The sequence below is a fragment of the Leptonychotes weddellii genome, chromosome 1, assembly GCF_054177405.1.
Source record: "Leptonychotes weddellii isolate Sample4059 chromosome 1, ASM5417740v2, whole genome shotgun sequence".
Lineage (NCBI taxonomy): Eukaryota > Metazoa > Chordata > Mammalia > Carnivora > Phocidae > Leptonychotes > Leptonychotes weddellii.
Genome location: NC_138369.1, coordinates 7,475,389 through 7,502,642, shown reverse-complemented (window position 1 = coordinate 7,502,642; position 27,254 = coordinate 7,475,389). Strand labels below are relative to the sequence as shown.

At 54.5% G+C, this 27,254-nt stretch overlaps 1 protein-coding gene across 10 annotated transcripts in view; it reads right to left on the bottom strand.

The window, feature by feature from the left end:
• The window catches only part of NFIX (nuclear factor I X), a 93,399-nt gene that overhangs the window by 58,749 nt on the left and 7,396 nt on the right, over positions 1-27,254 (bottom strand). For 3 of the 10 annotated variants that reach the window (XM_081813560.1, XM_081813579.1, XM_081813586.1), the window contains exons 1-2: positions 6,805-7,367; positions 5,929-6,460 (exon numbers count right to left, since the gene is read on the bottom strand). In XM_081813560.1, the coding sequence (XP_081669686.1) occupies positions 5,929-6,460; positions 6,805-6,855 (583 nt within the window). In that variant the 5' untranslated portion in view covers positions 6,856-7,367. Of the gene's footprint in view, positions 1-5,928; positions 6,461-6,804; positions 7,369-7,458; positions 7,928-7,992; positions 8,273-14,939; positions 15,112-27,254 lie in introns of those variants that run through there. The other 7 variants (XM_081813603.1, XM_081813616.1, XM_081813598.1 and 4 more) reach the window with 6 other exon arrangements.

Genomic DNA, 27,254 nt, shown 5'->3' with positions numbered 1-27,254 from the left:
GGAAGCCCTTTTGCGTATCTGAGGCCCAGCCCTCCCGCTGCAGAGTGGGCCTGTTTCCTCTGGGTGGGTGGTGGAGCACAGTTGGTCACCGTGCTCAGGCATCCAGGTCCCCTCCCGCTTATTCACAGCCCGCGCTCTGCTGGTTCAAGCTCAGACAAGGGTTGAGTGTTTTTTTCCCTTGAGCTACAGCTTCCAACTCAGCCAGCAGAGTGGGCACTCCACCAAGACCCGTGTGCATCACGGCCAGTGCAGACCCCTGACCGGTTGGGCAGATAGGCTATGGACAAAGGGGACAGGAGCAGATGGCCAAGGGAGTCCTAGGATGGGGCCAAGCCAAAGGACTGGGTCTGGGCATTTCTGATCTCCTCTTTGGGGTCACATCCCCTCTTGAGGCTAGCCTGAGCCCCCATCACCCTTCCATCCCGACAAGCAAGGCATCCCCTGTCACATTAACAGAGCACAGGTGGCCTGGGTCGGCTTTACAGGTGTGCAACCTGGACAGTCACACACGCCCCATGCTTGGTTTTAATGTTCTCACTGTTGTCACACTGCAGTCCCTAATCATTTTGCACCAGGAGCCCCGCATCTTCATTTTGCACTGGGCCCCACAAATTACGGAGCCTGGCCCTGCGAATCCTGTGGCTACCATGGGATCTGATTGAGCCTCGAGTTTCTGTGTTCCATACCAAATGCTCCAGTTTAAGAGGGCCTCCAGGGAGTGGTGACCAAAATGGCAAGGGCTCGAGGAACTGCGTCCAGTGCGGGAGGCGGGAGGGACCGGCAATGTTTGGCCTGGAGAAAGGACAGCTTCCTGGGGAGATGGGTGGAAAGGAACCATGAGAGCGGGCTTCAGCATCTGAGAGGCTGCCATGTTACAGAAAACTTAGCTCTCACCTGCATCGTCCCTTACCAGAAATGAGACTGGCAGGTGAAGGTGATAGGGAGGCAGCCTTGGGCGCACGAAGTCCTAACAGCCGTGACTGCGGCAGCTATGAGCCCCTGCCTGCCCGCTCTGTGCCTGTATCTGTACGTGTTAGCTGCTTTCATCCCTTTAACCATTCTCGGGGTTGGATGAACAGAAGAATTTTACGACCGAAGTTGACCTTTGCACAAAACCGACCTCTCCTCCAGGATGTTCTAAAGGGGACATTACATTGGGTTAAAAGCTGATCCGTAGATCTTGCGAATCGTATGAATCTGGTTCCTGGGCCCTGCGGTCTCCGCTAGCCCTGGCACCAGATGGTGTTGCCTCAAAGACGCAGACCAGTGGCATTTCTGGGCCTTGAAAAGGGAGGCCGTGGGTGAGGTGGCACAGGGGCCATGCTAGGAGTTAGTCCCCCAAGAGCGCGGCTGGTGCTCCTCTGGCCCCTCCCATGCACTGGCACCAGAGCCACCAGATGGGCCGAGCGTCCAGCGAAGACTTCGGGGCATCTTGGCAGGGCTAACATGGCCGAACGATGCCCTCTACCACCAGGGAGGGACCCAGATGAGGAGTCCTCCCTCGGACCTGAAAACCAATGCTCACTGCAAAGCCCTGAGCTCTGCAGAGAGCAAAACCAGGGGACTTTAATACCTGAGAAGGGTGACCGTGCATTTGTAAAAGTTCGCTTAGACAATTCCTTAGGTGCTAATCCATTTCCTGTGCTGGGTAAGGTCCAGCCGTCCCAGGACCTGGAAGTGAGGAGGGAGGCAGAATCTCCTTTCAGAGCACTGCCCTGAACAACCCAAAGGAGCATAGGCTGCGGAGTCCAGACAGAGAAACCCTACAGGACAAATGATCCAGGTCCTTTAATAGCAACAACATAAAAACTGCCGGAAAAGAAACCAAGATGGAGGAGGTTATAACCTAGACGTTATGAGTCTTGAAAGACCTATCGACCCATTACAATGTGTGCACCTGATTTTTTTTTTTTTTTTTAGAGCTCTACGCCCAACATGGGGCTTGGACTCACGACCCTGAGATCAAGAGTCGCATGTTCTACCGACTGAGCCAGCCAGACACCCCTGTGTGCACCTGATTCCGATCCTGATCCTGACCTAGAGAAACCAACAAAATCAGATGATTAGGGAAATGTAAACACGGACTAGCCCGACCAAACTAAAGAAACTAAAGAAATTATTTTTAGGTGTGACAGTGATATTGCGGTTATGTTCTTCACAACTCCTTATCTTTAGAGATGTGCGCAGATATATTTACAGACGAAAAGCTACAATGCCTGGATTTTCTTCTAAATGACACAGCGTGGGTGGGCAGTGGGGGGTATGGATGAGTCGAGACTGGCCGTAAGTTGGCAAACTACTGGCACCGGTGAAGGGGGCTCCTTCTACGTGTGAATTTCTCCATAATGAAAAAGTGGATATAAAGGAAAAAACCACCACCCGAATATCTGGACTTCACGGGCCTCCACTGCCATTTCCATTCAGTAAAGCATTTTATTACTTTCAGATTTTCTTTTTAATTTTTAAGCAATCTCTCCACCCAACGTGGGGCTCAAACTCACAACCCGAGATCAAGAGGCACATGCTCTTTCAGCAGAGCCAGCCAGGCGCCCAGATTTTTCTATTTCCTAGGGCCGAAGCCTAGGTTAGGGCAGGTCTGAAGATACCAGTTCACCTTCAGGGCCCCGTGGAAGGTTTGGAAAGAGTCTAGCAGCATTCCCAGACCAGCGCAACCATCCTTCCCCACACAAGCAGAGGCCTCCTGGACCCGCGCTCCCAGCCTATCTTCGACCACCTGCCTTAGGGCAACCTCTTTGGAAGGAAGGACATCATCAGGTATACACCTTTCCTCCCCATGACAGTGCTCTCTGACCCTGAGCTGCCTCAACGTCCCCTCCTAAATGGGACAAACACATGGCGAGACTCCTTCCCAGCAGGAAGGCTAACCCTCATGGAGGCCGTAACACACTCTGGGCGGTCTTTCAGACGCCGCACACTGGGAGTGCAGCTCCAGACATCACACACACGTCCTAGATTCCCTCCCCAACCATGGCTCCTCTCGAAGCTTCATGTGGGGCAAAATAAGAGCACGCAAGGGCCACGGATGACGATGGCACGTGGAGGTAAAGCAGTGCCCTCACGCTTTGCACCGTGTCAAATTCACTTGTCGTCACACCCGGCACCACCAGCTCAGCCCAGACTGATCCTTCGGCCCAGTTTTAAGGGAAGAAAAGGACTTCTTTTAGAATCCACGGCAACTCTTGTCTGAGCCCTTGCCACCCTAGCCCCCACTCCCAGGTTCCAGGGCGGGGAAGGAACAAGGGGCGGCCTGCTGAGGACGTCGAGTGCACGGGCATGGAGAAGGCTGTGCTGTCACATCGATGCTGTCTGGGGAATTAGCCAGGAGAAGACATTTTCTAGCACACTGGGGTGGCTTGGGGGCAAAGCCGTGCCTGCTCCTCGCATTCTTGAGACCATCTACCCCAGGCCCACAGGTGGCCTGTGCCGCAACGACTCACCCCTGCTCCTGCAGTGAGGCACGTCTGAATTAAAGCAATTCCAGCAAGAAATCCTACCTTCGTTGAAACTATCTGGAGTCCAGGGAGCCGGAGTAGAGATGAATTATTTAAAAATGTCCTCAGTTCTCCACTCAGCTTTTGTCAAGGAACTGGACCTCAGCCGGGACAGAAATGGCTGCGGTCGCATTCGATGGGGCATGAATTCGTTCATATTCCTGGGCAAGTGATCTCATTATAGCTGGGGGGTGGGCGGGGATGCCTCCCTTCTCCCGACACCTGCCTGGTTAGTCCAGGAGCCAGGAGGCTGGCCACAAACCGTCTCCTTCATCACACACACTTCATCCTACCTCAGCCCCATGCTGGCAGCAGTCAAGAATTTGGCCTAAAATAAAAGAGGAAAGGGAAGCAGCTCGGCTACAGGGATCTAGCTAGAGAGCAGGATAGGAGGAAGCCAGAGAAAGATGAGTACTGATTTCCATCTCAGAGGCCCTAGTTCTGAAATCAGAAGATACCGAATCCCCTTGCAGAAGATCTATCTGACAGACACAAACTCAAGGCTCCAAGCTCCCCCAAAGCTACCTCCAGCACCACCAGGCACACACCCTCCCCACTCTAACTTGCTGTGTAGACAGAGAATGAGAGGATAACTTTTCAAATTTTTCTTTAGTCTCATTTCCAGAAAGAAAAAGGACGAACAGAGGAGAGGCCTGGCAGCTAGGCATTCTTCATGAGGGGTCACGATAGTCACAGGGGGCCAGGTGTAGGCCTAGAAAGATCCATGGAGGGAGCAATGGCTTCGGGGGCCAGGGCAAGGGGGGCAGGGGTTGTCCACTGCCTCCAACTAACCACCAAAGCCACCTCTCAGAATAAGAGAGAATGTGACTGAGTAAGGAGAGAGGCCTCCAACACCACCTTTTCCTCCCCAGAGTTGTCCAACATATAAACCATCAGTGCCAATCCTAGTAAAGGTTACCTTCCTGACGCGATGCTAAAAGCTCCCCCAAATTTCATCTCTGGATTAAGTCATACCACTCCTCCCAACTTCCCAAACAGGCAAGGGAGTGACCACAGCAGAAAAGTGAGTTGCTTTTCTTTTTTATGAATGAACAGGAAGGAAGACACACACACACACTTGCGGGAAAGAACATTCACCAGAGTTGAAGTTAAGCCACATTCTGTTACATTTGCATAAAGAGAGAAAGAAGGGAAACAAGGGGGAAGAAAATACCGGAATGGTGGAAAGGAAAAAAAAACACACACACACATACACAGAGAAAAAGGTTTGGTAGCCCTCTCATTACAAGTTGGTTGGGCATAATGTAAACACACTTCTGCCTTGCTTAATCACAGAGTGCCGCCCGTTTAGGTTTCAAAGGCGGCAGTAAATTGGGCGTAGCTGAGTGGAGGCTAAAAATTAACCAGCCATCTCTGTTTCAATTTGTAAGAAAACAAAAGCGGAAAGAAATTATAAAAAGGGAAAGGGTGGGGGGGGGCAGTGAAAGGAACAGAGGAAGAGAACTGCACCACCCCGACCCAAAATGCTGGGTAAACTGGAAAAGCAAAGAGGAGAACTGGAACTACTTGGAACACAAAAGGAAAAGGAAAATTTGCAGTTTTTGGATTGTTTGTTTCTCTCAGACCACCGCAGCAACGACGCTCCTCCCTGCCATGCCTGTGCTGGGGAGAGCCTCTGTGCTTCCCAGCCGAGGGGTGGGGGGTGTGGGCAGCCATCCTGGGGTCTCCCCACTGGAGCCACACACCGCGGAAGGGAGAGCGCACGGAATCTCCTGCTCCTTTTCACTTTCTATGAAGTCAAACGACTTTCCTACTCTCCGGCAGCCAAATCCCAGCCACAACAGCGCCCGCCTGGGCATCTGGGCCCCAGAATCTGCCTGCCTCTGCCTTCTCTTCTCTTTTCTATTCATTCTGGCTCCTAACCGGGGGTTTTACACGCCCCTCTCTCCACCGAACTGCTGCCCACCCCGCTTGTGCCAAATCCCGCGTTTCCCTAGGACTTGTGGGGAAGCCGCAGGAAAGCCAGCACCTGGCTCCCAATACTTCTGACTCATTTTAAATCTGAGCAACGAGTGATTTTTGTATGTGTGTGGTAGTGTTCATCACCAACTCTCACCATTGTGGGTAATTCAGGGGCAGTGTGGCCCCAGTCCTAAGACCTGCAGCGTCTTTTGGGTAAGATGAGTCCTCCAAAGAGGGAGATGCACGACAACCCGGTAGGTACCCTGGCAAGGGAGCGAAGGAGGAAGAATGGAGAGGGTGGAGGGAAACAGAAGGGAACCGGGAACATTACACAGGCTGCAGCGCCCCCCCCGCCCCCCCCCCGGCCCCGCAGGACAGGCGTGCTAGTTAGGCCCATTGCATGGATCCTTTGGAAAAGAAGAGGAGCGATACACACAAAACAAATGGCGGCAAGTAAAATAAAATGGGGGGTGGGGGGTGGAGAGTGACCTACCTGGAGTGTGGACAAAGTAAGCCAGATAAAGATCCAGTTCTTTGATTGTGACTCCAATGTGATGTGGCTGGACGCAGAGGCCGGGGTTCGAGCACTGGGGCGACTTGTAGAGCCGCTCCCCATCAGTACTTTCCAGGGGGATCCCCTTAAACAAAATCACCATGACCAGGTCCAGCCGCCACACCTTGTCAGCCTGGCGCAGGCAGTCAATCCGCCGGATCTTGCCCTTCTGGTCGGGGTTGGAGAGCACGCAGCAGGGGGGCTTCTTGCCCGTGATGGTCAGCACAAAGTCCTCTCGGAACTCAGGCCGGATGTCTTTGCGCAGCTTGGCCAGCAGCCGGGATGCCCACTTCTGCTTGATCTCGGGCTTCTCGCCCAGCAGCTCGTCCTTCACCGCCCGCTCCTCGTCCTTCGACATCCGCTTCTCGTGCTTCTTGAAGTACTTGCGCTTCCGCGCCTGCAGGTTGAACCAGGTGTAGGAGAAGGCGCGGACGTGAGGCAGCAGCGCCTCGATGAACGGGTGGAACTCATCCTGCAGGCGGCAAGCCGGGAGCATGCGGGGCGAGGGAGGACGGGAGGAGGGGAAGCCGGGGTGAGGGGGAAAGAGAAAAGGAGAAAAGAAGCGTTAGAAGGGGGGCACAAGAAAAACCGCCGCCTCCTCCTCCTCCCCCCCTCCCACGACAATTTTCTCTCGTGATTGTTCTACAGAAGTGTGGTCTGGAGCCACCACCAGCCTCGCCAGCCGCTTGCTCCCATGTCAGCCTCAGCAGCCAGACAGAGGCACCCAGCGCCTGAGCACACACCTATTCTCTCTCTCTCTCTCTCCCTCACTCACTCACACACACGCGCGCACAGACAACGTTGCCGTCCACACACACACGCTGCTGGTATCCCCGCCAGGCTCTGTCGCGCCCATGACATCTCCATGTTCTATCGCTGCCGCAAACTCCTGTCAGCTCGCCCCGGTGCAGGGTCCGGTCTGCACCGACTCCCGTGGACGCCCGGGCTAGGCGTGCGGGGGCCGCCTCGAGTCCCGACACCGGTCGGGTTTTGGCCACCCCCAAAAAGAGAACATGACATCCAGGAGCCAGCGAGGAACCGGATTTGGCATTCCCCTCCCCAAGCTGTTTTCATTCTCTTTTCTCCTGCTCCAATTGGAACATCCACCCCAGCATTTTTTTTAAATCAGATCTAAACCCTAAATATGTGATTTCAGCTTTGTTACCGACACCGATACTAATGTTAATCACAGTAATAAGGAACAAAACACTTCATGTTAGCACAAATAAGGTGGTTGCCTCGGCCACATTAGGGTTAAAAGCTACGTGGGGCGTCCTGCAGCCCCTTCCCCACTGACCCCTTCACCCTCTTTCCCACTCAGTCAGGTGACAGAGGGCTGGGCTCCCGCTTTTTGTTTTTGTTTTCGGTTTTGGTTTTTTTTTTTTTTTTTTGCTTGTTTGCTTGTTTGAAGTTTAAATAATAATTGATTTCTGTTTACAAAAATAAAACTGGAAAAAATTAAATAATTACCATTGATCTGAAGCACCCGGCAAAGCCCAACGCCCGATTCTGAGCTTCTGGACTCAACAGAGTTGTGAGTTGGGGGCGGGTGGGGGGAGGGGGGAGGGGGAGGAGCAGGGGAGGAAGGTAAATGTTTTAAAGGGGGTTATTATTGGTGTTCTGGGGAATAGGGGCCGGGCTTGGGTGGATTCTCAAACCCTTCCCCCTCCTCCCCCCTCCACGCTCCATTGCACAGAAGGGGGAAATTAATATTTTTTTTGAAAAGGAGCAAAAAGAAAGAAAGGTCAGGGATAGCAAGCAGAGAGAGGGAGCGAGCCGGTTGCCACACACGCCAGGTAAACAAAAGCCAACAAAAAAATGTTCAATTTCGCCTCCTGTGCATCCTCTTTCAGTTTAAAAAGAGAGAGAGAGAGAGAGAAGGAAAATATGCAAAATTTAAAAATCAAAACCTACCTCCCAATCACCACCCCCAACACACAGCACACCCCACCCCACCCCCCACCCCACCCCACCCCCCGTGCAAAACAAAACAAAAACAAAAACCAGGAGGGGGAAAGCGGCAGCTGAAGAAAAAGGCTTTCGGCTTTGGCAGCGGCACAGGGGTGTAAACTTCGCGCTGCCTCCCTCCGCCTCTGAGCCTGATCGCAGGCAAAGGGGGAGCTCGCAGATTCCCGGGGAAGAGGACGAGTTCGGACCGGCTGCAGACCGTCGCTGGCAGACGCGTGCAAAAGAGAGAGAGGGAGTAAGGGAGGGAGGGAGGAAAGAAGAGAGAGAGGGAGAGAGCGAGGGAGGACGTGGATGGGATGGTGCTGTGTGTGTGTGTGTGTGTGTGTGAGAGAGAGAGAGAGAGAGAGCGAGCGCTGGTTGGGTTTTGGATTTTTTTTTTTGCTTTTCTCTCTCAAACTCCCTCTCTCTCCCCTTTCATGCTCAATCTCCATCCATTTGCCTGTGCCAAAGCCAGTAAAAGGGGGGGGGGAAGGAAGAGAGAGAGAGAGAGAGAGAGAAGGATCCACCTATTTGGCAATGAGACATCCTCGAGCAGCCAATGGCTGTGTCCAAGGGGAGGAGGGAACCGGGAGAGCCGGGAGGGTGGGGAGAGCCCCCGGCAGTTGGAGACCAAAAACAATTTGCCCAATCGACAAGTTCACATCTAATGAACAAGCAAAGTCCAGCAGTTATGAATTTTTCATTCCAGGCTCCCACTCGGGTCCATTTGGCAGCAGCCAGCCAGCAAATTTGGAGGGGGGGGTGTAGAGCTGGGGGGACTAGGATTGAGGAAGACACGGATTTTTTTTCTCTTTTTTTTAAGCCAGAAAAAGAAATAAATAAAGGCCTGGCTCAGGCGGGCGCCCCAGAAGGCCTTGGGGAGAGCAGCTGCGCCTTCTCTGTGTTTTGGTTTCAGTCTCTTTCTCTCAGGCCCTCACACTCTCTCTTTCTGGTTCTATTTCTTTTTTTATTTATGGAGCGCACAGGGGCGAGTGGAAGTTTTCCTCCCTGGCCATACACACGAGCCTGCGATGCTATGAATAGAAAGAGAAGAAAGAGAGCTCGGAAAGTGTCGATGCCAGCAGCACTTCCAGGGCAGGGACCTGGCGCCCAGGGTGCGGCCACCCCTTCCTCCCCGGGCCCCGCTGCCGCTGGCGGGAGCACTCCCAGACGAGGCGCACCCCCACCCCAGACCCCCAGCGAGCTCGACCGCCTCCCTCAGCCCACACCCAGCCACGCACGCTCCATTAGCGGTGACGAGGGATGCCAACGCAATGCAGCTCGGCTCGAGAAACTGCAACAGTTTATTAAAATAGCCTCCTGTCACAGCACTCCGCTGACAAGCACTACATGCAGCCACAAACACAACAGCCAATCCCAGGGAGAAGTGACAAAGGCAGGAAGATGGACACTACTTCAGAACAGTCACTGAGTCTTTCAAGGCCTCCCCCCAACCCCCAGACACTTCATTCTTTGCTTTCTCCAGCTTTGCCCTCTCCACTTGATCTATGTTTAAGTGTTTCTTGGTTGGAGGAGGGACAACACTCACCTACCCCCCAATTCAATTCAGACTAAAGGGCCCGAACCCCTACAGAGGAGCAAGGTGCAAGAGTGTACAAAAAGAAACCGATATAAAAGGGAGAACGCGAAGACAGGAAACAACAAAACGGGAAGGAAAGGGCTCTAGCAGGAAAAGCGGGACAACTTTGGGGAAACCGAGTCATAGGGAAGCGGCCTCCCTCCCAGCCAGGCGGGAGGGTGAGCTCAGGAGAGGGAGGCCTGGGGTGAGTGCCATCTCCACGGGTTCTCTCTGCAAGGGGCTACTGAGCAGCCTGCCTTAGGCCTTGGAGAAGCTGTAAGGAGGAGACAGTTATTAAAAGAAGGGCAGAGACTTCAAACAGACAGGGAGAGGCTGATCCCGCTCGGAACTGTCCCTACAGCTGCCCTCTCCCCAGGCGAGGCTCAACCCTCAGCTGGCATGGGGGGGGAAACGGTCACTGCTCACTCGTGCCCCTTTCTTCCCCATCTGAAACCCTGTGCTCGGTGGCCTTCATGCTGGCAGAAAGGTTCCCGGAAGAGTGCCTGGGGTGTGCCAGCACAAAACATGCAGCCCTGGGCTGGCGCTGAAGCCTGACAATGGGAAGGTGCCGGCCAGCACCTGGGACCCCAGCCCAGGTCCTGAATCGTCTGAAGTGAGCTCACAGCTGACCCCAAGAGAAACAGAGGTGAGCAAGCAGGAGGCAGGTGTCATTGCAGACAGGCCTCTTAGAGTAGCGTTCAATAATTAACATCATGTTAATAACCAGCTTCAGTCCAATTAGCCAAAGATGTTAAATGAGTGACATAAGATACCAAACCCTGCCTCTCCACCTTGAGAGAAGCAATCTTACTTTCTAAGAGTCAAGATGAGATGGTAAAAACCAGAAGTGAGTTTATATTTGGCACATGGGTGTTTTTCTGGCATTTTGATTTATACTAAATATTAGACACCGAACAGAAAATGGCCAACATGGGCCTCCTGGAGAATTCTGGCATATTCCATCTCACAGACCACAGTGTTGGGTGGAAGAGTTGCGCTAAACATGGGTTGATTCCGAAACCGGTGGTGCAACCGGGTAGGTGGTGGGGAGAAGGCGGGTGAGAGGATCCACGTGGAAGTTAAGGAAACAGGACAAGATCCGTGATTCACTCCGGGATGAAGGGAGGGGTCAAAGGTCGAGGGAGTGGCAGAGAGATTGGACATAGAAGTGGCCCAGGAGGGCCGGTGGAGTTTCTCAATAGAGCCTCAGGGATCCACACAGAGCCCAGTGCGCCCCCTCAGTGCTCCCTTAACGGGAGGAGCAACAGGCCCTTCCCAGGAGAGTAACACGGAAGGAGAACAATCGTCAATTGTCCTTCTCCTGCCAGTTGTTGTAACCTTGAAGGTGGGCAGAAATGGATTCCCAGGGAACACTCTCCCCTCACCCTGTTCCCACAGGGCCCACTGTCTGGGGCGTGTGGGGGAGTTTTCTGGAAGAGCGGCCTGAGGTCAGGGTATTCCTAAGGCTTGGAGAGGGAGGGGAGAAGGTCTCTCTCTTCTGTGGGCACACACAGAAAGGAATCACTCAGGTTCCATTAGAAACACTTGGTGTGGGGAGCCTGGGTGGCTCAGTCGTTAAGCATCTGCCTTCGGCTCAGGTCATGATCCCAGGGTCCTGAGATCGAGCCCGCATCGGGCTCCTTGCTCGGCGGGAAGCCTGCTTCTCCTTCTCCCACTCCCCCTGCTTGTGTTCCCTCTCTTGCTGAGTCTCTCTCTGCCAAATAAATAAATAAAATCTTAAAAAAAAAACCAAAACACTTGGTGTGTCCCCACCGCTGCAGCCTCCTCCTCCTCTATGGCCCTGGTGGTGGCTCTAGGCCCTGGACACGCCCCTCAGGAGCCCCAGACAAAAGGGGACTGTCCCCCTTTTGTTAAAGAGAGTGGAGGCTCTGTTGGAAGATTACCTGTCCCAGACCCAGCCTCCTTCCCTTCTCCCCTCCCGCCTGGGCTGAGGGCTCAGAGGCTCTGCACCCTGCACACGGACAAGAGCAAGACAAAAAACCTTCAGACAATTCAAGGCTTCTCCAAGGGCTGAGTCACCCACAAGTGCAAGGGTTCAGGGGATGGAGAAAGCAAGGGGACAGGCAGGCCTCTGAGGAGAGGGGAGGGGGAAGAGAATGAGAGAAAAAACCAGGGAGAGGGAGAGGAAGCCAGTGATGCTGGTGAGAGCAGGGAGCAAAAAAGAAAACTAAAGAGAGGGGGGGAAATAAAGGAAAAACCGGCAATTTGGGAGGAAAGGTATTTTCTTCACTTAAAAGAAAAATCGAGAAGCCAGAGAGAAGACTTTAAAAATTAACATGGGCTTTTTGGTTTGTGGAAAGGAATTTTTCTGCCTTTGCGAGAGAAAGGCCTCTCTTATTGTCAAGTATATAGAATTTGATTTTTTTTTAAAGCAACAGTTTTCACTGAAACATTTCTGAAATACCCACGCCAGTTTCAGACATCACTAGGAATAATGTGCCTCCAAAAGAAGAACACTGATCGGACCACAGAAAAAGAGGAAAAGAGAAAGAGAGAGAGAGAGAGAAAAGGAGAGAGAAGAAAGCCAAACCTGGAGAGAGAAAGCCAAGTTGGGCCCAAAACTGCAAAGAAAGAAAGACAAAGATAGAGGGAGAAAAGACAGGGCTGAGAATAAAAAGAAAAGAAAAAACAAACAAACAAACAAGGAACATGGACAAAAAGACAAGGGCTCTGGGTCAGGGGCAAAAAAGAAAAACTAGCTAAGGAAAATGACTGCTTCTATCACAAGAAAGTAAAATGTGTGGTTTTCCAAAACTCCACAAAACAAACGGAGCCTTGTGGATTATTTAAGGGAAAATAGGAAAATTCATACAGAACCTTACTCAGTATTCAAAAGTCTTCAAGGAAACAAAATAATTTTCCCAGCCTGAGACAGGTTTCGAAAGCGACCCATACCTGCCAACAGTGAAACATTTAGAAGCATAAGAAGTTATATCTTTAAAGACAGGGCTGCCGTTTGAATGTTTCTTTATCTTTACAAAAATCTTATCTGTCCTCGTCCTACTTGCTTTAAGACTCAAATTTATTCTCTCAGACCCTGGACACATGCATATTATATATATATATATATATATATATATATATACACACACACACACACACATGCTAATTTGGATAACTATACACAGTGAGTGTATAACTAACTATATAACTAAATAACTAACAAAACCTTCATAGGACTAACCAGATATTTCAGTATCCATTTTACTACTGTCTATCTGCAGCATGGGTGAAAAAGGAAGCAGGAAATTTTAAAAAGCCACAAATAGAGCCCTGATTAGTCTGCCCAATTCCTGGGATTTTCAACTTTGTATCCCCAACATCTCCCATATTGTCCCACAGAAGAAGGGACACAAGAAGGCACAGAAGAAGGCAGTGTCCGGATTCTCCGGTAGAGATGGAAAAAGAACTGTAGGAAGCAAAAGGAAGGGGCCAGGCTGCTTATCCTAGAGGTAGGTGGGGCCTCCCCTCTCTTTGGGGGAGGAGGGGAAGGCGGGAAGGGGCTCTGCAGCCAGAGTAAAATCATCCAAGAATCTGGAAATGCCAGGCATGGAAACCAGAAAATGCACATTGCGAGGAGGCTCAGAGAATTTGGACAAAGCGGGTTTTTGGCTGACTTGGGCCTATTTTCCTCTGCTCAGGAAAGGCAGCCCCACACGATTTTTCTAGCGTCCTCGCGCTTGCTGAATGGAATTGCCCCACACCCCCATGCTGGGTCTAGGACACGGCCTGCATCAGAACCAGGCCGCACATTCCTCTCCTATAAAACCGCCTCCCTTTCCCTTCTTTTTCTCCTCCCGTCTACAAACTGGGAGCGGTGGCCTGGGATTGGGCCAACAGGCAGCCTCGTTCTGGCTCCAAACACTACCCTGCTCCAGGCACATCTCCCCTCACCCTCCTGGCACCAAATAAAATAGGGTAGGAATATAGGTATTGGGAAGACCATCTATTCTCTCTAGTGCATCTGGAAATTTACTTTCATCCTCTTCGGAGACTAGAAAACAAAATCACTAGTCTTTTAATTCCCTATTTAGCTTGAAACTTCCTTGTGTCACCAAATAGAAATAAAAGCCTGGAAGGCCAGAGCCCTGTCCTCCAGCTGGCGGGCTATGTGGGGGTCCTCCGCGGGATGCACAAGGCAGAGGGCAGCCGCGAGCATGGAGGGGGCAAGAGCAGTGCAGAGCCTGAGTCTCACCCACCTGGTGCGACTGGAAAGTGTCACTCCATGATGGCCAAGGGCCCCGGAAGATGGAAGAACCCCACAAGCCAGCTTCACAACTTTCTGGGCGAGCTGAAAACCTGACAAAAGGCACCAGCAAGGGGAAACCAGCACGTGAAGATGAGGTCGGTGTGGGGCCGCTGTAAGAATACCCAGAGGGCAAGAGAGGAGGCCAGGAGCAAATGGCAAAATGTTGAATATTTGCCTGAGGCCAGCTGTAACTCCCGACCCCACAAAAGGCTTAGGGATCCTCCAGGGGAGATGTTCCTCTCCCTCCCCTGCACCACTGAGACTCCTCTTGTGGCCTTCCCAGGCCCTCTTTAAGAGCTCCATCAGGATCCATTGTGACAACACCTTGCTCTGCCTGGTCTACCACCCCCCCCCCAACTCCCCGCCAAAGGACAGAAGGCAGAAGGACCAGGGCCAGAGGAGAGTTTCTCCGAACCCCGGTCTCCTCCACCGGTCTGCACTCCTCGAACCCTTGGCCCACAGAGAGCCTATTTCTTGCAGTTACTGCGGTAACAGGCAGTGCCCAGAGCCGGGGGCAGAGAGCAGGGTGGCCTGGATAGGAACAGCCTGGGATTTTCACTGCTTGAGGGCTCAGGGAAGCTGGGCCGGCCCTGTCTGGGCAAGCGGCTTCCCCAAAATGTACAATTTGAGGAGTTGGAAGGTAGACATTTTTCAATCCCTCAAAATGTATTGCTCCCCCTAACTAATTTCTTATCAGGATCATGGCCAAGAAAACCCGAGAATCTTCATTCCCCTGGTGTCTAGCCCCTGCGGAGGCTGGCACCAGGGTGCCGGGAGCTCGGGACCTGACCACCCCTCGGCCACAATCCACAATCCGTCCCTCTACGGCTCCCTTTCTTTCTCACCCTCTCTCCCCCTCTGTGTCCTCCAGCTCCAACACAAACTGTTTGCACGGGAAGTCTCCCTCTATGACCCGATTCAGCACACACAAGAGAAAACTGTGGGCGACAGACCCAACGTCCTAACGAACTTGAGTTAATTAATGCTAAGGAAGAAAAGAGGCGCCCTCGCTCTGTTGAATCACGGTTCACTAGCCCTTTCAGTTTGCTGTGGGTGGAGGAAAAAAAAAAGAGGCTTTTTGGTTCAAATATTTTTGGGGGGCGAAGGGAAAACAAAAACACCGCAGAAGGGCCGTGGAGGGTGAAGCTGTAGTACCTGCCCAGAGGAGCAGAGGCGAGGGCAGCCGAGAGCGTCCTCCCCGAAAGCTTCTGGCCTAAACAGTCCTGGGAAGGCCGAGAAGGGGAAAGAAAAGGGAAGGGATTATCAATTGATGGCCATCCTGTTCAAATAAATTGCTCAAAAAATTATACTGTCAGACTATGAGATACATATATATTTTTTTTAAAGCCCAAACCCAACAACTCGATTTGAACAGAGCCGTGAAGATGTTTTAACAGAGCAGAAAACCGAAATATGGATGGCATGCATACAAAAATTTAAGTGTGCAGAAAAAAACAAGAGGTGGTAATGGGGGGGGCAGGGATAACAGCTGCAATTTTGCTTTCCAGATGTTGACAGCAAAATGTCATTGGCAAGTAACTTCTTCCTTACCACTTCTCATCCTTTGGTCCTGAGATGTTAAAAATCCTACAGCTAGACCTGAGTCTGCAGGCAGTTTCCTGGCACTCCGTACACACGTGGATGGGTCTGGAAGCCTCGTGGGCCACACGCCTGCGAGCTTTTTTATCAGCCCACTAATTTTTACAAGCCCTCCCACCATTCTTTAGCGGGAGACCTAAGCAAAGCAGGCTGGAGGACATTCTTATTTAAATCATCATTTATTATCATTATTATTTTGTTAGGGAAGGCCTTTTCTTTTGAGGCTGGGTCTTCCTTTTTTTTTTTTTTTAAATAAACTTTTTAACTGAAATGTGTAAAAAGAAGAGCAGAAGATTGCACACTTCTAAGTCTGGCACTCGATACATTTTCACAAAGTGAACACCTGTGTAACCCCACCCAGATTAAGAAATAGAACATTTTCAGCACTGCTGAACAGGCCTTTAGTTTTTAAGTTATAGAGGTCTCATAGTTTATATGCCTTAGAAACAGCCCCTGCCCCCACCAGTAATGTCAAATGCGAGCACCTATGTACACACATGTATTAACAGAGGAGCATGCACTACTCATGTGACCACAAAAAAATGCACGGTGAAAAGCAGCCCCTCAAATCCTCACGGCTGCAGAGGGGTTTCAAGCCTCTCTGTCTCTCTCTGTGCCTGCCCAGCTCTGATCCCATCAACAGGGCCACCAACTGTGCAGCAGGGTTAACAGACCAGCAGGGCGTGTGTGTGTGGTGGACAAACAGGGCCCACCGAGCTGAAAGCTAAACAGTCATAGTGACCGAGGGGAGTAAGAGACCCTCAAGGGGAGTAAGAGACCCTCGGTTCACCCTGCCCGTAGGCAGAGACTGGGGGGTCTCAGGGGTGTGGCGTGTAATGGGGAAAAAGTGGCTCTGCAGAGCCAGGGATTCCTGAAGGGTAAATGAATACCCATCCAGGCAGGCTGCCCTCATTCCAGTCCCCAAAAGTCTATCAGGGAAAGGAGTGAGGGGTCCTGGGGCAGAGCTGCCGGGAGAAGGGAGGCCCAACCCTGCTGCATCTGCCTCCCCCTTCCCTGGCTCCAGCCCCAGCTGGCTCCCCCCTCACTTTCACTCGCACTAAATTTACTTTATAATTTTAAAATTAAATTTTAAAAAAAGCAGGAAAGAGAAAGCACTGAAGGCAAAGTACCTCCCACAATATCTCTCCAAGGGGGGGGGGTTCTGCTTATGTAAAAAGACAAAATGCAAGGGATCGCGGAAAAGTCTAAGCACCAAATAACAAGGAAAATAAAAGAGAAACACATTTAATTAAAAACACCTGAAGCAAATAACTAACTAACTCCTTTGCAACTCGAAGCGGTGCCTGTGGGCACAAGTCCCTATCCCCATTTCTTGCCCACTTTTCCCTTTCCTTTCTCACTGGGAGCTGTGACTTCCCCCAAGCACTTCAGAAACCCCTTTTCTTTTTGAGCCCACCTACCCCACAACTGGGGGAAGGGCCGGGGCAGCACTTAGCATCCCACCAGCCTGAAGCAAACCTCTGCAGCCCTGATGAAGCGCCCTTTCCTCGATTCCGACATCTCCCCAGGCCATGCCCACCACTGGCCCTTTACTCTGCTCCCCCGCCTCAAAATCTAGGCCCTCTAGGTGGTGGTAGCACTGTCCTGGGGCTGGACACCAGGCCCAGCCCTAGTGGGCAGCACTCTCCCCAACCACGGGCACCGGGCTGCCAAGTCGGGCTCAAGGACCGAATTTTCACTTCCTATTGCATATGGGGCCGGAGAAGAAAGAACTGTTCAGCTTGATTTAAAATATGACAAGGGATCTGAGCCCTCTAATCCTGCGATCTTTAGAAATACTTGATTCTTTTTTGGGGGGGGAGAGTGCAGGGTAGGCATCAAGACTCTGCCTCTGAGACCCCACACCCCCCACCCGGTTTGACTTTCCCACCAGCCCGCCGCCTGGGAAACGCGCCCTCGGCTGGCACAGGGGTACCAGAGCCCGGCTCCTTTCTTCCTTTCTTTCTTTTTTAAATCGCTCTAGCGCAAACCAGGCAGTGGGTCAGGGCCCAGAGGCGGGGGAGGGAAGAGGAGAGGGTTGTCTCTGAAAGAGGGGAAAAAAGGAAAGCGAGGCTCCAACTCCCGGAGAAGAACGGCTGCCGCAAGTTTCCCGGCTTGTGCCAGTTTGGGGATTTGCGAATCAGACCGGAGCGGAGGGAAAGGCGGGCGAGAAAAAAAGCCCGCATTAAAACTAACCAGCTCTGCCTAAAAGCACGCTTTTCACCCTTAAATAAGACAATGACGAGGGGAGAGAAGAGACGAGTTATTTCTCACTCTTTAATTATTCCAATGCTTAGCATTATTTAAAAAAAAAAAAAAAACCACACACATTAGCCAATGATACATTCTAACCCTCAACAAAGCTGGTATTTTTCTCTGATTACAGACTTTGCCGCGGCAAACCCGGGCTCCGACGACAGAGGCAGCGCAGAAGCGCGCTCCTAAATGAGACACAATTTTATTAAAATCATAATAATTCCTTGCATTTCTATAGCGCCTTTTCAGCAGCGGAGATCCCAGGTGCCCCATGCCCGGTTCTACGAGGGAACTGGCGACCAAAAAGCTCAGTCGTGAGGCAGGCGAGGCTCGCCAGCTCCACAGAGTGCCACCGGCATGTATTTTTCTTTCTTTTTTTAACAGCCCGTTTCCATCAGCCTCTGTCTCACGCTTAAAAAAAAAAAAAAAAGTAATAAAACTCCTTTAAATTTTTTTTTAAATTAAAAAAAAAAAAAGAGGGAAAAGATGACCTGAAATATAAGGGGAGGGGGGAGCCAAGTGTGGTCTGGGAGCCTGGGGCCGGGGAGGTGCTGCTGGGATGGGCCGCCTCTGGGTTCAGGGTGCAGGGTCAGCCGCTGCCCGGGTCACCTCCCCAGGCGCAGCTGGAGTAGGCTGAGTCATCTGCACATGGAAAAGGAAAAGGACCTAACACCACCAAAGCACATTTAAGTAATTTGGACGATAAGAAGTCGGGTTAATGACTGGTTTCCGAGGGGGCCGGCGGGAGGCCCCCGGGGGGCTTTCACTGAATGCTGGGGTGCTGCTCGAGCTCTGGAGGGGTGGCTGGGTGGCTTCATGCGGACACCAGCCTCCTCCAACAGGTTAAATCGGGCCCACTCCGTGCACACGTTCCTTTCCCACTTTTCTATCCTTTCCCCCCTGGCAGGCCCAGGTAGTGCTGCAGAATGGCTGGCAGCAATGGGGCAGGGGGGCTTAGCACCCCAAATTCAAGAAGTCATCCGTGAGAGGAAAGGCAGTGTCGATCAGAGGGGATCTGGGGGGAATTTTTTTTAAAGGTTCTTGGAGACTGCGCAACTCCCGCGGCCTGAAGGCAGGGGAGAGGGGAAGGGAAAGCACATTTTCTGCCACTTAGTCACATTTCTTCCCGGTGCTTGCTGGAGGCCAAACGCCCCCAAACCCAGCCAACCCTCGAAACAAACAAAAATCTCCTCTGCTAAATTTCCCCTCCCTTATTCCCCAAAAAGAGGTGGTGGCTTGGGGAGAAATGGGGAGGCTCTTCCGAGGCCTGGGGTCTGGAGGCAGCGACGCGCGCACGATGGGGGGCAGAGAAGGGACCCTCTCCAGATTGGTGCCCCAAGGTTGCCCGCAGATTCTGGGGCATTTAACCCCAAAAGTCCTCCGCGCGACTAAAGAATAACAGGAATTATCAACATCGCATTCATTCCAAAGCCCTCGCGCGCATTATCCCCCTGTCGGGTATCCGGATGGGCACGAAAGAGCCAACTTAGGCAAAGGCGGCCCACAGCCCCACCCGGAGCGCTGGGGACCCAACGGGCTTATAGGCCAAAACGCCGCCATTTGAGCCCCTTCTGGCGGCGGCCTCTGCTGCTGCAAATGGCGAGGGCCCCAGAACGCGAACCCGGCAGGGCCTCGACGACGCCACGCGGGGTCACTTTTGGGTGGTCGCCGCGAGGGGTTAGGCCGCGCCCCGGTGGAAGGGCGCCCCGCCTGCTCGGTGCGGGGGAGGGGAGGCAAGGACCCCGCAGGGACCCGGCCTGAGGGTCCGCAGAGGCGTCATCCTTTGCCTCCGCTCCTTCACACCTGTTCCCGGTTTCCCCTCACCTGCCCGCGGGGGCAGTGGTCCTCACTCCTCGCTCAACGCCTGGCGCGGTTCCGCCCAAGTGACCCAACCGTCGTGTGCACAGGCGCTTGTCGCACGACGGCTTCCCGCCTTTTTGCCTCCGCGCACGCGCACGCCCGACTTTGCGCACGGCCCGCTCAGGGCCAACGGCCCTCTGGTGCCCCAGGGCCGGGGTCATCCGCACCAGCGAGGGGTATGTTGTCCTTTCCACCCCGTCGTGTGCGGTGCAGGTGACCGTGACTGTCAGCGCCCATGTCCTGCCGCGTGGAAAGAACACAGCCCTCCCTCTGCCTGAGCCCAGGGAAGGCCTCCCCACGACCTTCACCCACCTGTGCCCTCCCCCACCCGGGGCGTGAGCTAATTGCAGCGGGTCCGGGAATGCCAGGCACGAAAAGAACACCTTGGAGGCGACAATTAAAGGAGTTCGTAGGCGGTGGGCACCTGGCAAGGGGCATATGCTGGGGCTAGTGCATGGCACGGGTAGCACATTTCTGCCGGGGGTTTGCAAAGGCACACGACGTGATGCACCGACTTGCGGGGGGGGCGGGGGGGGCGAGGGGGGGGCGGGATATCTCCAGGGCGATGTGGGAGGCGGCCTGGTTGGGGCATCAAAGCGCTACCGTCCGGCAGTGGGACCATCTAGGGAGTCCTGAGACAACCCCCGCCCCACCTCTGCTCAGCAATGCACTTCTATTTTAAGATACCTCCCACCCCTCCAAAATCCACCCACTCGCTCCTGAGGTCCCTGGTGCTCGAGGAGAATCTGCCTCCACCCCCAGGCGCACCTGAGTGGAAGGCCAGGAGGGCAGCGCAGAGTCTGAGCTGCCAAGCTGGACTCAGGGGGGCAAATGGAAGTTTCGCCGAGGAGGGGGGCATTAAATGGCCTCTTTGTGGAGAGGAATTGTGGGCCGTCACTCAGGATTAATTTAAGCAGCAACAGCAAACACACACCAAAAAGCAACGTCTGGCCGCCAGCACCCACCCCCGCGATTGTGTTTCGGGGAGTGCTGCAGGATTCGTTGGTGTGGCCCGGCCTTTAAGAACGTGGGGCGTCCACAGTGGGAAGGGGGAAGGCTGCTGCCGCCTGGCCCCATGTCCCTGCTTGGTGAACAGTGTTTGCAGGTTTGGGACCAAGCCGAGTGGGGGATGGTAAAATCCAAGTCCAAACGTGGAGCATTGAGGGGAGGTTCTGTGTAAAATATATATAAAGGTACAAATTTCCGATATAAATATGTCACATGCAGGGGCGCCACTGAGTAGCAGTTATGGGGCACTCACCCTCACCCCAGGGACATCTGGGGAGGCGCGTGTTCTAAGAGAAATCCCCCGGCGGGGGGCGGAATTAGGCCTCCGGTTCCGGGTCTCCTCCCTCAACAACCTGAATGCCGCTTTGGAGCCAGGTGCCCTGGGCGGCCTGGCAGGTGTGCGGCTCACGTGAAACACACGCGTGTGCAGGCTGGGGAGGTGTGTACCTGCGTGGGCCTTGAGCCACGTGTGTGGGCATCAGCGGCTCCTGTAGGCTCCCCGACCCACCTGAGCCCAGCACACCCATGCGGCCACAGGGCAGTACCTGTGCTCAGAGCCAGGTCTGGGCACAAGCAGGGGAGTGCGTGTGGTGTGTGTGCGGTGTGTGTGAGAGGGGGACCCCATCTGATGTCGGGCAAGGGCGTGTTTATGGACATGTGTGCCCCTGGCAGTCTCACTACCCCCCATGGGGGTACCAGGCAAGGGTGTGCTTGGGACCCCTGTCTGAGCCTCTGTGCGGGAGTGTGCTTATGTGCGCACGCGCGAGCCCGCCTTAGTGCCCTCCTGGGTTGTCGGACACGGGCATGCAGGTGCCAGGGTGCACCAGGATGCTGCACTGGGGCCATGTGCATGTGCTTTCAAGCCCCCTAGGAGAGGCCACGTGTGCTGGGGCCACGGTCGAGGCCAGCAGAGCCTGGATCTAACCCCTGGGCAGGCCAGGGGGCAGGGCCAGCTGCCCAGCCAGTCTCGGCGGTGGGAAGTCATTGGAGGCCTGTTGGTTTTGGCCAGGGCAGCTCTAATGGGGGAAGCCCCGGGGAGCAGCAGGGGTGGAACAAAGAAGGGGAAAGTGAGGAAAGGCGGGCAGGAGGAGGAGGAAGAATCGCCCTGGAATGCGGAGAGCCTTGGGGAGTAGGGGTGCCAGGCAGCCCTAGACTCTGGGCCCTGTCTTGGGCTGAGGGACTTCACTGGTGCCTACGGCTGCCAATTCCCCACTCCCCCACTCCTTCGCCCCCACCCCCGCCCTGTGGACTGAGACCCTGGCCCCAGTCAAAGGCTCCTACCCACGGAATCCTGCCACCACGAGGAGCCAAATAGCACTTGGGTTGGAGAGCAGGGCTCAAATTTCCGCAGCAGAGGGCAGACAGTTTGAGGCCCCTTCCCCGTTTCTTGGCTGGACTGCTTAGAACCTCAGTTCTGCCCATCTGAGGAATGGGAAGGGAACTCCCCACAGGAGGGCCACTCACATAGGAGTGAGTTGAAAAGGAGGGTGACCTGTTTAAGCCTTGCTTGCCCCTGGGGACCTAATTTCTCCCTTCCCCACTTCCAGCCCCATGACCTGGGCACTCGACCTTGTGGCCTCCGTTTCCTCATCTGTAAAACAGGTTACTCATACCTGCCTCATTTTGGGAGGGTTACAGGAGGTCATGTGCACACATGCGCCCGCGTGCACACACGCGCACACACACACACACACACACATGCACACACTCCGCCTGCTGCCCAGGCATAATTGCTCTGGAGTTGGTAGCTGTTATTTTTATTGTGAGGAGTCTATGGCTGTGACAAGCTGTGACGCTTGGTGTGATCGTGTGAGGCTGGCTGTGCGTGCGACTGTGCCGCTGTGTGTGTGTGCGTGTGTGTGACAGGTTGCGTGTGAGACTGTGCGTGGACGACAGATTGTGCCGGTGTGCGGCAGTGCCTGTGACAGGCTGTCACTGCGCGACAGACTGCGGGTGGCGGGGTGTTGCGGGTACCGACTGTGAGTGGAGATGAGGCAGTGTGTGGGGCTGGGACTGGGGGACTCCCGAAAACCTACCTCAGTGAGGCTCTGGCTAACAGTGAAAGGGGGAGGCTCTCAGGGACCGTGGGCAGTAGGTCCAGTGTCCCCTCAGGTCTTGGCCTTTCCTGTTGAGTCCAGTGGGACTCCACTTGCTTGCAAACCTTGGTAGGTGCCAGGTCAGAGGGACCCTATGATAAAGCCTCCCCGACACGTGCTGTTGTCAACTCAGGTCCCCCCCACCCAGCTCCTTGCTTGGGTTCGGAGGACCCCAGAAGAGTCATCAGGGATCTCAGGGTATGGAGGACCCTGGGTCTGGCTGGCTTCGGTGAGGGACACACCCCCTAAGCCTGTTTCCCACACTTTCCCTGAGCTCCAGGCCTGGACAGGGATGGTGGAGACCAAGAGAAGGGAGGGATTTGAGGAAAGCTCAAGAAAAGCCCAGAGAAAAATGGAGGAAGAAGGTGAGAAGACCAGAGACTTGCCTAGGACCTGGAGAACCCGGAGCTGCTTGAGGTTGGGGCCTCCAGTTGGGGTGGACACGCATCAGGTCTGGGGGGGTCAGGACTGGCAGTAACACCAGGTGACACTTAAGAGCACTGCTTGTACTCCAGGCTCCGTGCTCAGACCCCGATTTTAGGGATTCACTCCTCATACCAACCCTGCCAGAGGGAGGAGAAAAGCCAGGCACTCTCCTAATCAGTGTGGGTCTCCACTTCTTACACCACCCTGGCCCACCTCTTCCATCTACAGCTGGGGAAACTGAGGCTGAGAGAGGGAAAGGGGCTTGTTGGAGCACCAGCTCATGCCCAGGAGACCTGAGGATACAGGACTTCAGGTTTTGAGAAACCTCACCAGCTGGAAAAATCCCAGGCCCTGTGGGCTGGGGGCAGCACCCCGTGAACCCCGACCCCTCTTGGTGCGTCAGGACGTGTATGTTTTGTGTGTTATGGTATGGGCTGTGGTCCACGGCTGTCGTGTGTCTGGTGTGCAAGCCACAGCGTGATGTATGTGTCCCTCTGTCGGTGCGGGCCTCTGTGCGTCTGTGTGTCCATTCAGGGCCAGCCCCTGCCACAGAGGGGGGAGAGGCATCGAAGCACCCTCCCCCGAAAGTGTGTCTTTGATACTTGCAGCCTCGGCAGCGAAAAACAAGTTTCCACAGGGCCGCCTTGGGCTGAGGCCAGGCCGTCCTCAAATAACATTTGAAGTTACTTAGCAAACTTTGTTTAGTGCCGAGAGAGACAGAGAGGCCCGGGCAGCGGGCTTGGTTGGGGGGGCGGGAAGTAAACCGGTTCCTCCAAAGTCCCTTGCCCCTCTGGGGGCACGAGTGCCCAATATGGGGCTTAGTTCCCCTCCCCAAAGTTCCAGAGAGGAGGAGCAGGAATCTTGAAGCCCTGGGGGGACCCGAGGGGGGAGGAAGGATCTGGGCACCCCACAGATAAAGCCTTGCTTTTGCCAGTCCAGGCCCTAGACTTTGGCAGGAATGCCCACCCTAGTCTCCTGGTGGCCCAGAGGCCGATTCTGGGTCCCTGGGTCTGGTTAGAAATGGAAGGGTCTACACTTTTCTGTGCTGCCCCCTTTCTGCAGCCCAGCTCTGCCAGCCTTGAAGCAGGTTGTACAAGCTGGCTCAGAGCGTGTGTCCCCCTCCAGACACACACACACACGCACACCCAGAAAGCCCCTGGTGCCCACATACCCAGCCCTCCCAAACTCTCATTTCCAGGGTCCCAGCCCCAGGCAGCAGAGAAGGCCTGAGAGCCAGCAATGGCGGGTTTGGAAGTGAGGTTGGTGCCTATGGGAGGGGGAGGAGGAGGAGATGCCAAAAATGGTGAGCCATTACAGGCAAGCAGGCAAGCAAGGGAGGAAACGAGCAGGGAAGATGGAAGCCAGGCGGGCATCCTCGCTGAGCTCTGGGCCGCAAAGGGGCAGCGAGAAAAGCGGTCTGGGGCCTTCCAGGGAGCAGGCCTGGGGGGACAAGCCCCAGGTGGCACGGGACAGGCCGGGGGCCGGGGGATGCGCCCAGCGCTCCCCCACCCCCACCCCAAGCTTTGAAATGGAGACTGGCAGCAGCAGCCGCTGGGCTCTGCCCGGGCATGGGGTGGGGGTGGCGGGCAGGCAGGGCGCCAAACCAAATGCCACCAGGCTGGGCACAGTGGTTGCCAGCCGGCAGCGCTGACCCCACCAGCCCCAGCCCAGAGCCCTCACGTCTAGAACTTTGGGGGTGGAGGAAGATGGGGGCCCAGCGGAAATCAGAGGGCCAAGAGACAAAGCCAGGTCCCCTCAAGCCGTGGGCAGGTCCCCAAGACCCTACAAAGATGGCGTGGCCTGGCACTGCCAAGGTGACGGGCTGGGGTAAAAATAAACCGGGCCCGCCCCGGGGGAGCTAAATCGAGGGGCCCAGGTGGAAGTGCCACTCCGGGCCACCAGCTGCCCCCGCCCCACCCCCAGCTCAGAGCAGCAGGGCTGAGAACACCGGGTGCCCATCGAGGCCCAGTTTCTATACAGGAGAAACGCCGGCCATCTTGTCTCCCGGTCTTGGGCGGGCAGCATACGGTGTATCCACAAGTACGGATAATGGATGATCTCAGGCTTCAGCAACAACAGGCCGTGCACTGGGGGCAGACGGTTGGGGCAACCATGCTAAGCCACATACCCTTGACCTCCGGACTGCCCCCTCCGAGAGGGAAAAGGGCCTGTGAGGCCATACTCGAGCTGTGGCAGAGCTGCTTTGGGGGGCAGGTCAGCACCGCACCACGAGGCCTCGCAGACCACCTCTGCTAAAACAGCAGCTGCCCAGCACTTCCATGGGCCTTACCTGTTCTTTTTCTCCTAGCACCTATCACTGTCTCAAGTACTGGACACTCCCTTGTTTATCGGGTTCACTGTCTGCCCTCCCACCGGGGCTGGCACCTCTGCTGAGCCCCCAGGGCCTAGAACAGGGCCTGGCACCCGGGAGGTGCTGAGTAAATATTTGTTGAAGGAATGCACAGGCCCCCAGGGGCACCCCCAGCACTCAGGCTCCAGCTGGGTGCCCAGCAAGGTGTGGGAGAAGGCATCATGCCCTGTCGGGGTAGTGAAGGCAAGCCTGGCCAGTGGTGGTGCAGAAGTGGGTGAGCCGACCACCCACTCTCACCCTGAGCCCTGAATGGAAGAAGATCTGAAGGTCTGGGTGGTAAGGAGGGCTCAAGGGCTGACAGCTAGGTCAAGCTTCACATGGGGGTGCGGGGATGTACAGGCCCACTCTGAAATTTGGTAAAGGCCAGAAAAGAAGCTGCAATTCTGTCCTATCAGTAGGATTTAAAGTGGTGGCAATCAGAGAAGAGGCTCACCTCATAGCCCTTGACCCTGGCACTGGATATCTCTTCTTTCAGCTTCTCATCTATAAAATCAAGCACTTACTTCATATCACGCACTACCTTAAGGCACTTTCTATAAGCCAACTCCTTCGGTCCTTACCATAACCCTGTGAGAGGAAACTAGAGGCACAGAGAGGTTGAGTGATTTGTCCAAGGTCACACAGCTAGTGAATAGCAGAGCCAGGATTCAAACCCGGGAAGTTGGCTCAGAGCCCCCGCTCTCCTAACAATGTCCAAATGTCCCAGATGCCAACAGTGCCGAACTAAAGAAATCCTGCCTTATTATACTGTCAGCCACGCACAGTAACACACACGTGGGCACAGCTAACCCCTGTCCACCTGCCTCACACGGACGGATTCTGGGGACAAGCTGGGAAGGCGCTTAGCACTGGGTGCAGCACAGCAAGCACACAGCGCACTTCAGCCCAGCACTATAGTTTTTAGGACATTTTGTTATAATCCTATAAAATGCTTTCTCCTTGTGCGATTCTGCCAGCCCTCTCTTCTTTCTTCAGAGTCAGAAATGAAGAGGCCATGGCCAGAGGATTAAGGAGACAGCCCCACGGAGGACGAGAGTTTCAGAAATCAGCCTCGCCTCCATCCCAGACCGTCTTGATGGCTTCCAGAGCAGGACAGTTAGAATGGGGCCGCTGGGCCAGAGGACTGGGGTGTCCTGGGCCAGCGTAGGCATGTGGCTTCGAAGGCTTCTCCCCCCACCCCGAACCCCCAGGCTGTGACAAACCAGCGCAGGGATTCAGAGTCCCAAATTCCATCAGGAGAGGTCAGGGTGGTGGAATCGGCTGCGCAAAGACAGCCAGAGGGCAGGCAGGCAGAGGGGAGGCGCGAGGAGGCCAGGTCTCACCGCTCAGATGCCATTTCCCAACAGGGCCAGGTGTAACCCAGGTGTGAATGCCTTTGTGGGTGTGACGCTCATCCACATGTACTGGGGCAACTTGGGACTGTAACGCCACACCGTCTGTGCCTGGGCTTATGTATGGGGGTGGGGTTGCATTTGTGACAACACCTGGGTCCTGATGAGCAAGACTGTGTGTGCAGCCCTTGCAGCATCCTCTTGTCCGTGTGCGTGCGCGCGCGCACGTGCGCGCCCACGTGCGTGTAATGGGTGTCCGTTGTGCCCGTGTGTGTGTTACTGTGTGTGTCCGACAAGACTAGGGCTGAGTGTCTCCATTTCGGCACTGCTGACATCGGGGGCTGGATCACTGTTTGCGGTGGGGGCGTCTTGTGCTCTGGAGGGTGCTGGGCCGCGTCCCCGGCTTCCCCTCGCGAGATGCCAGTAGCAAACTCCCCTCCGAGTGTGATGACCGAATATGTTCCCAGACATTGCCAAGTGTGTGTGTATCGCTGTGCCTGAGAGTGTGTGAGTGTGTGAGTGT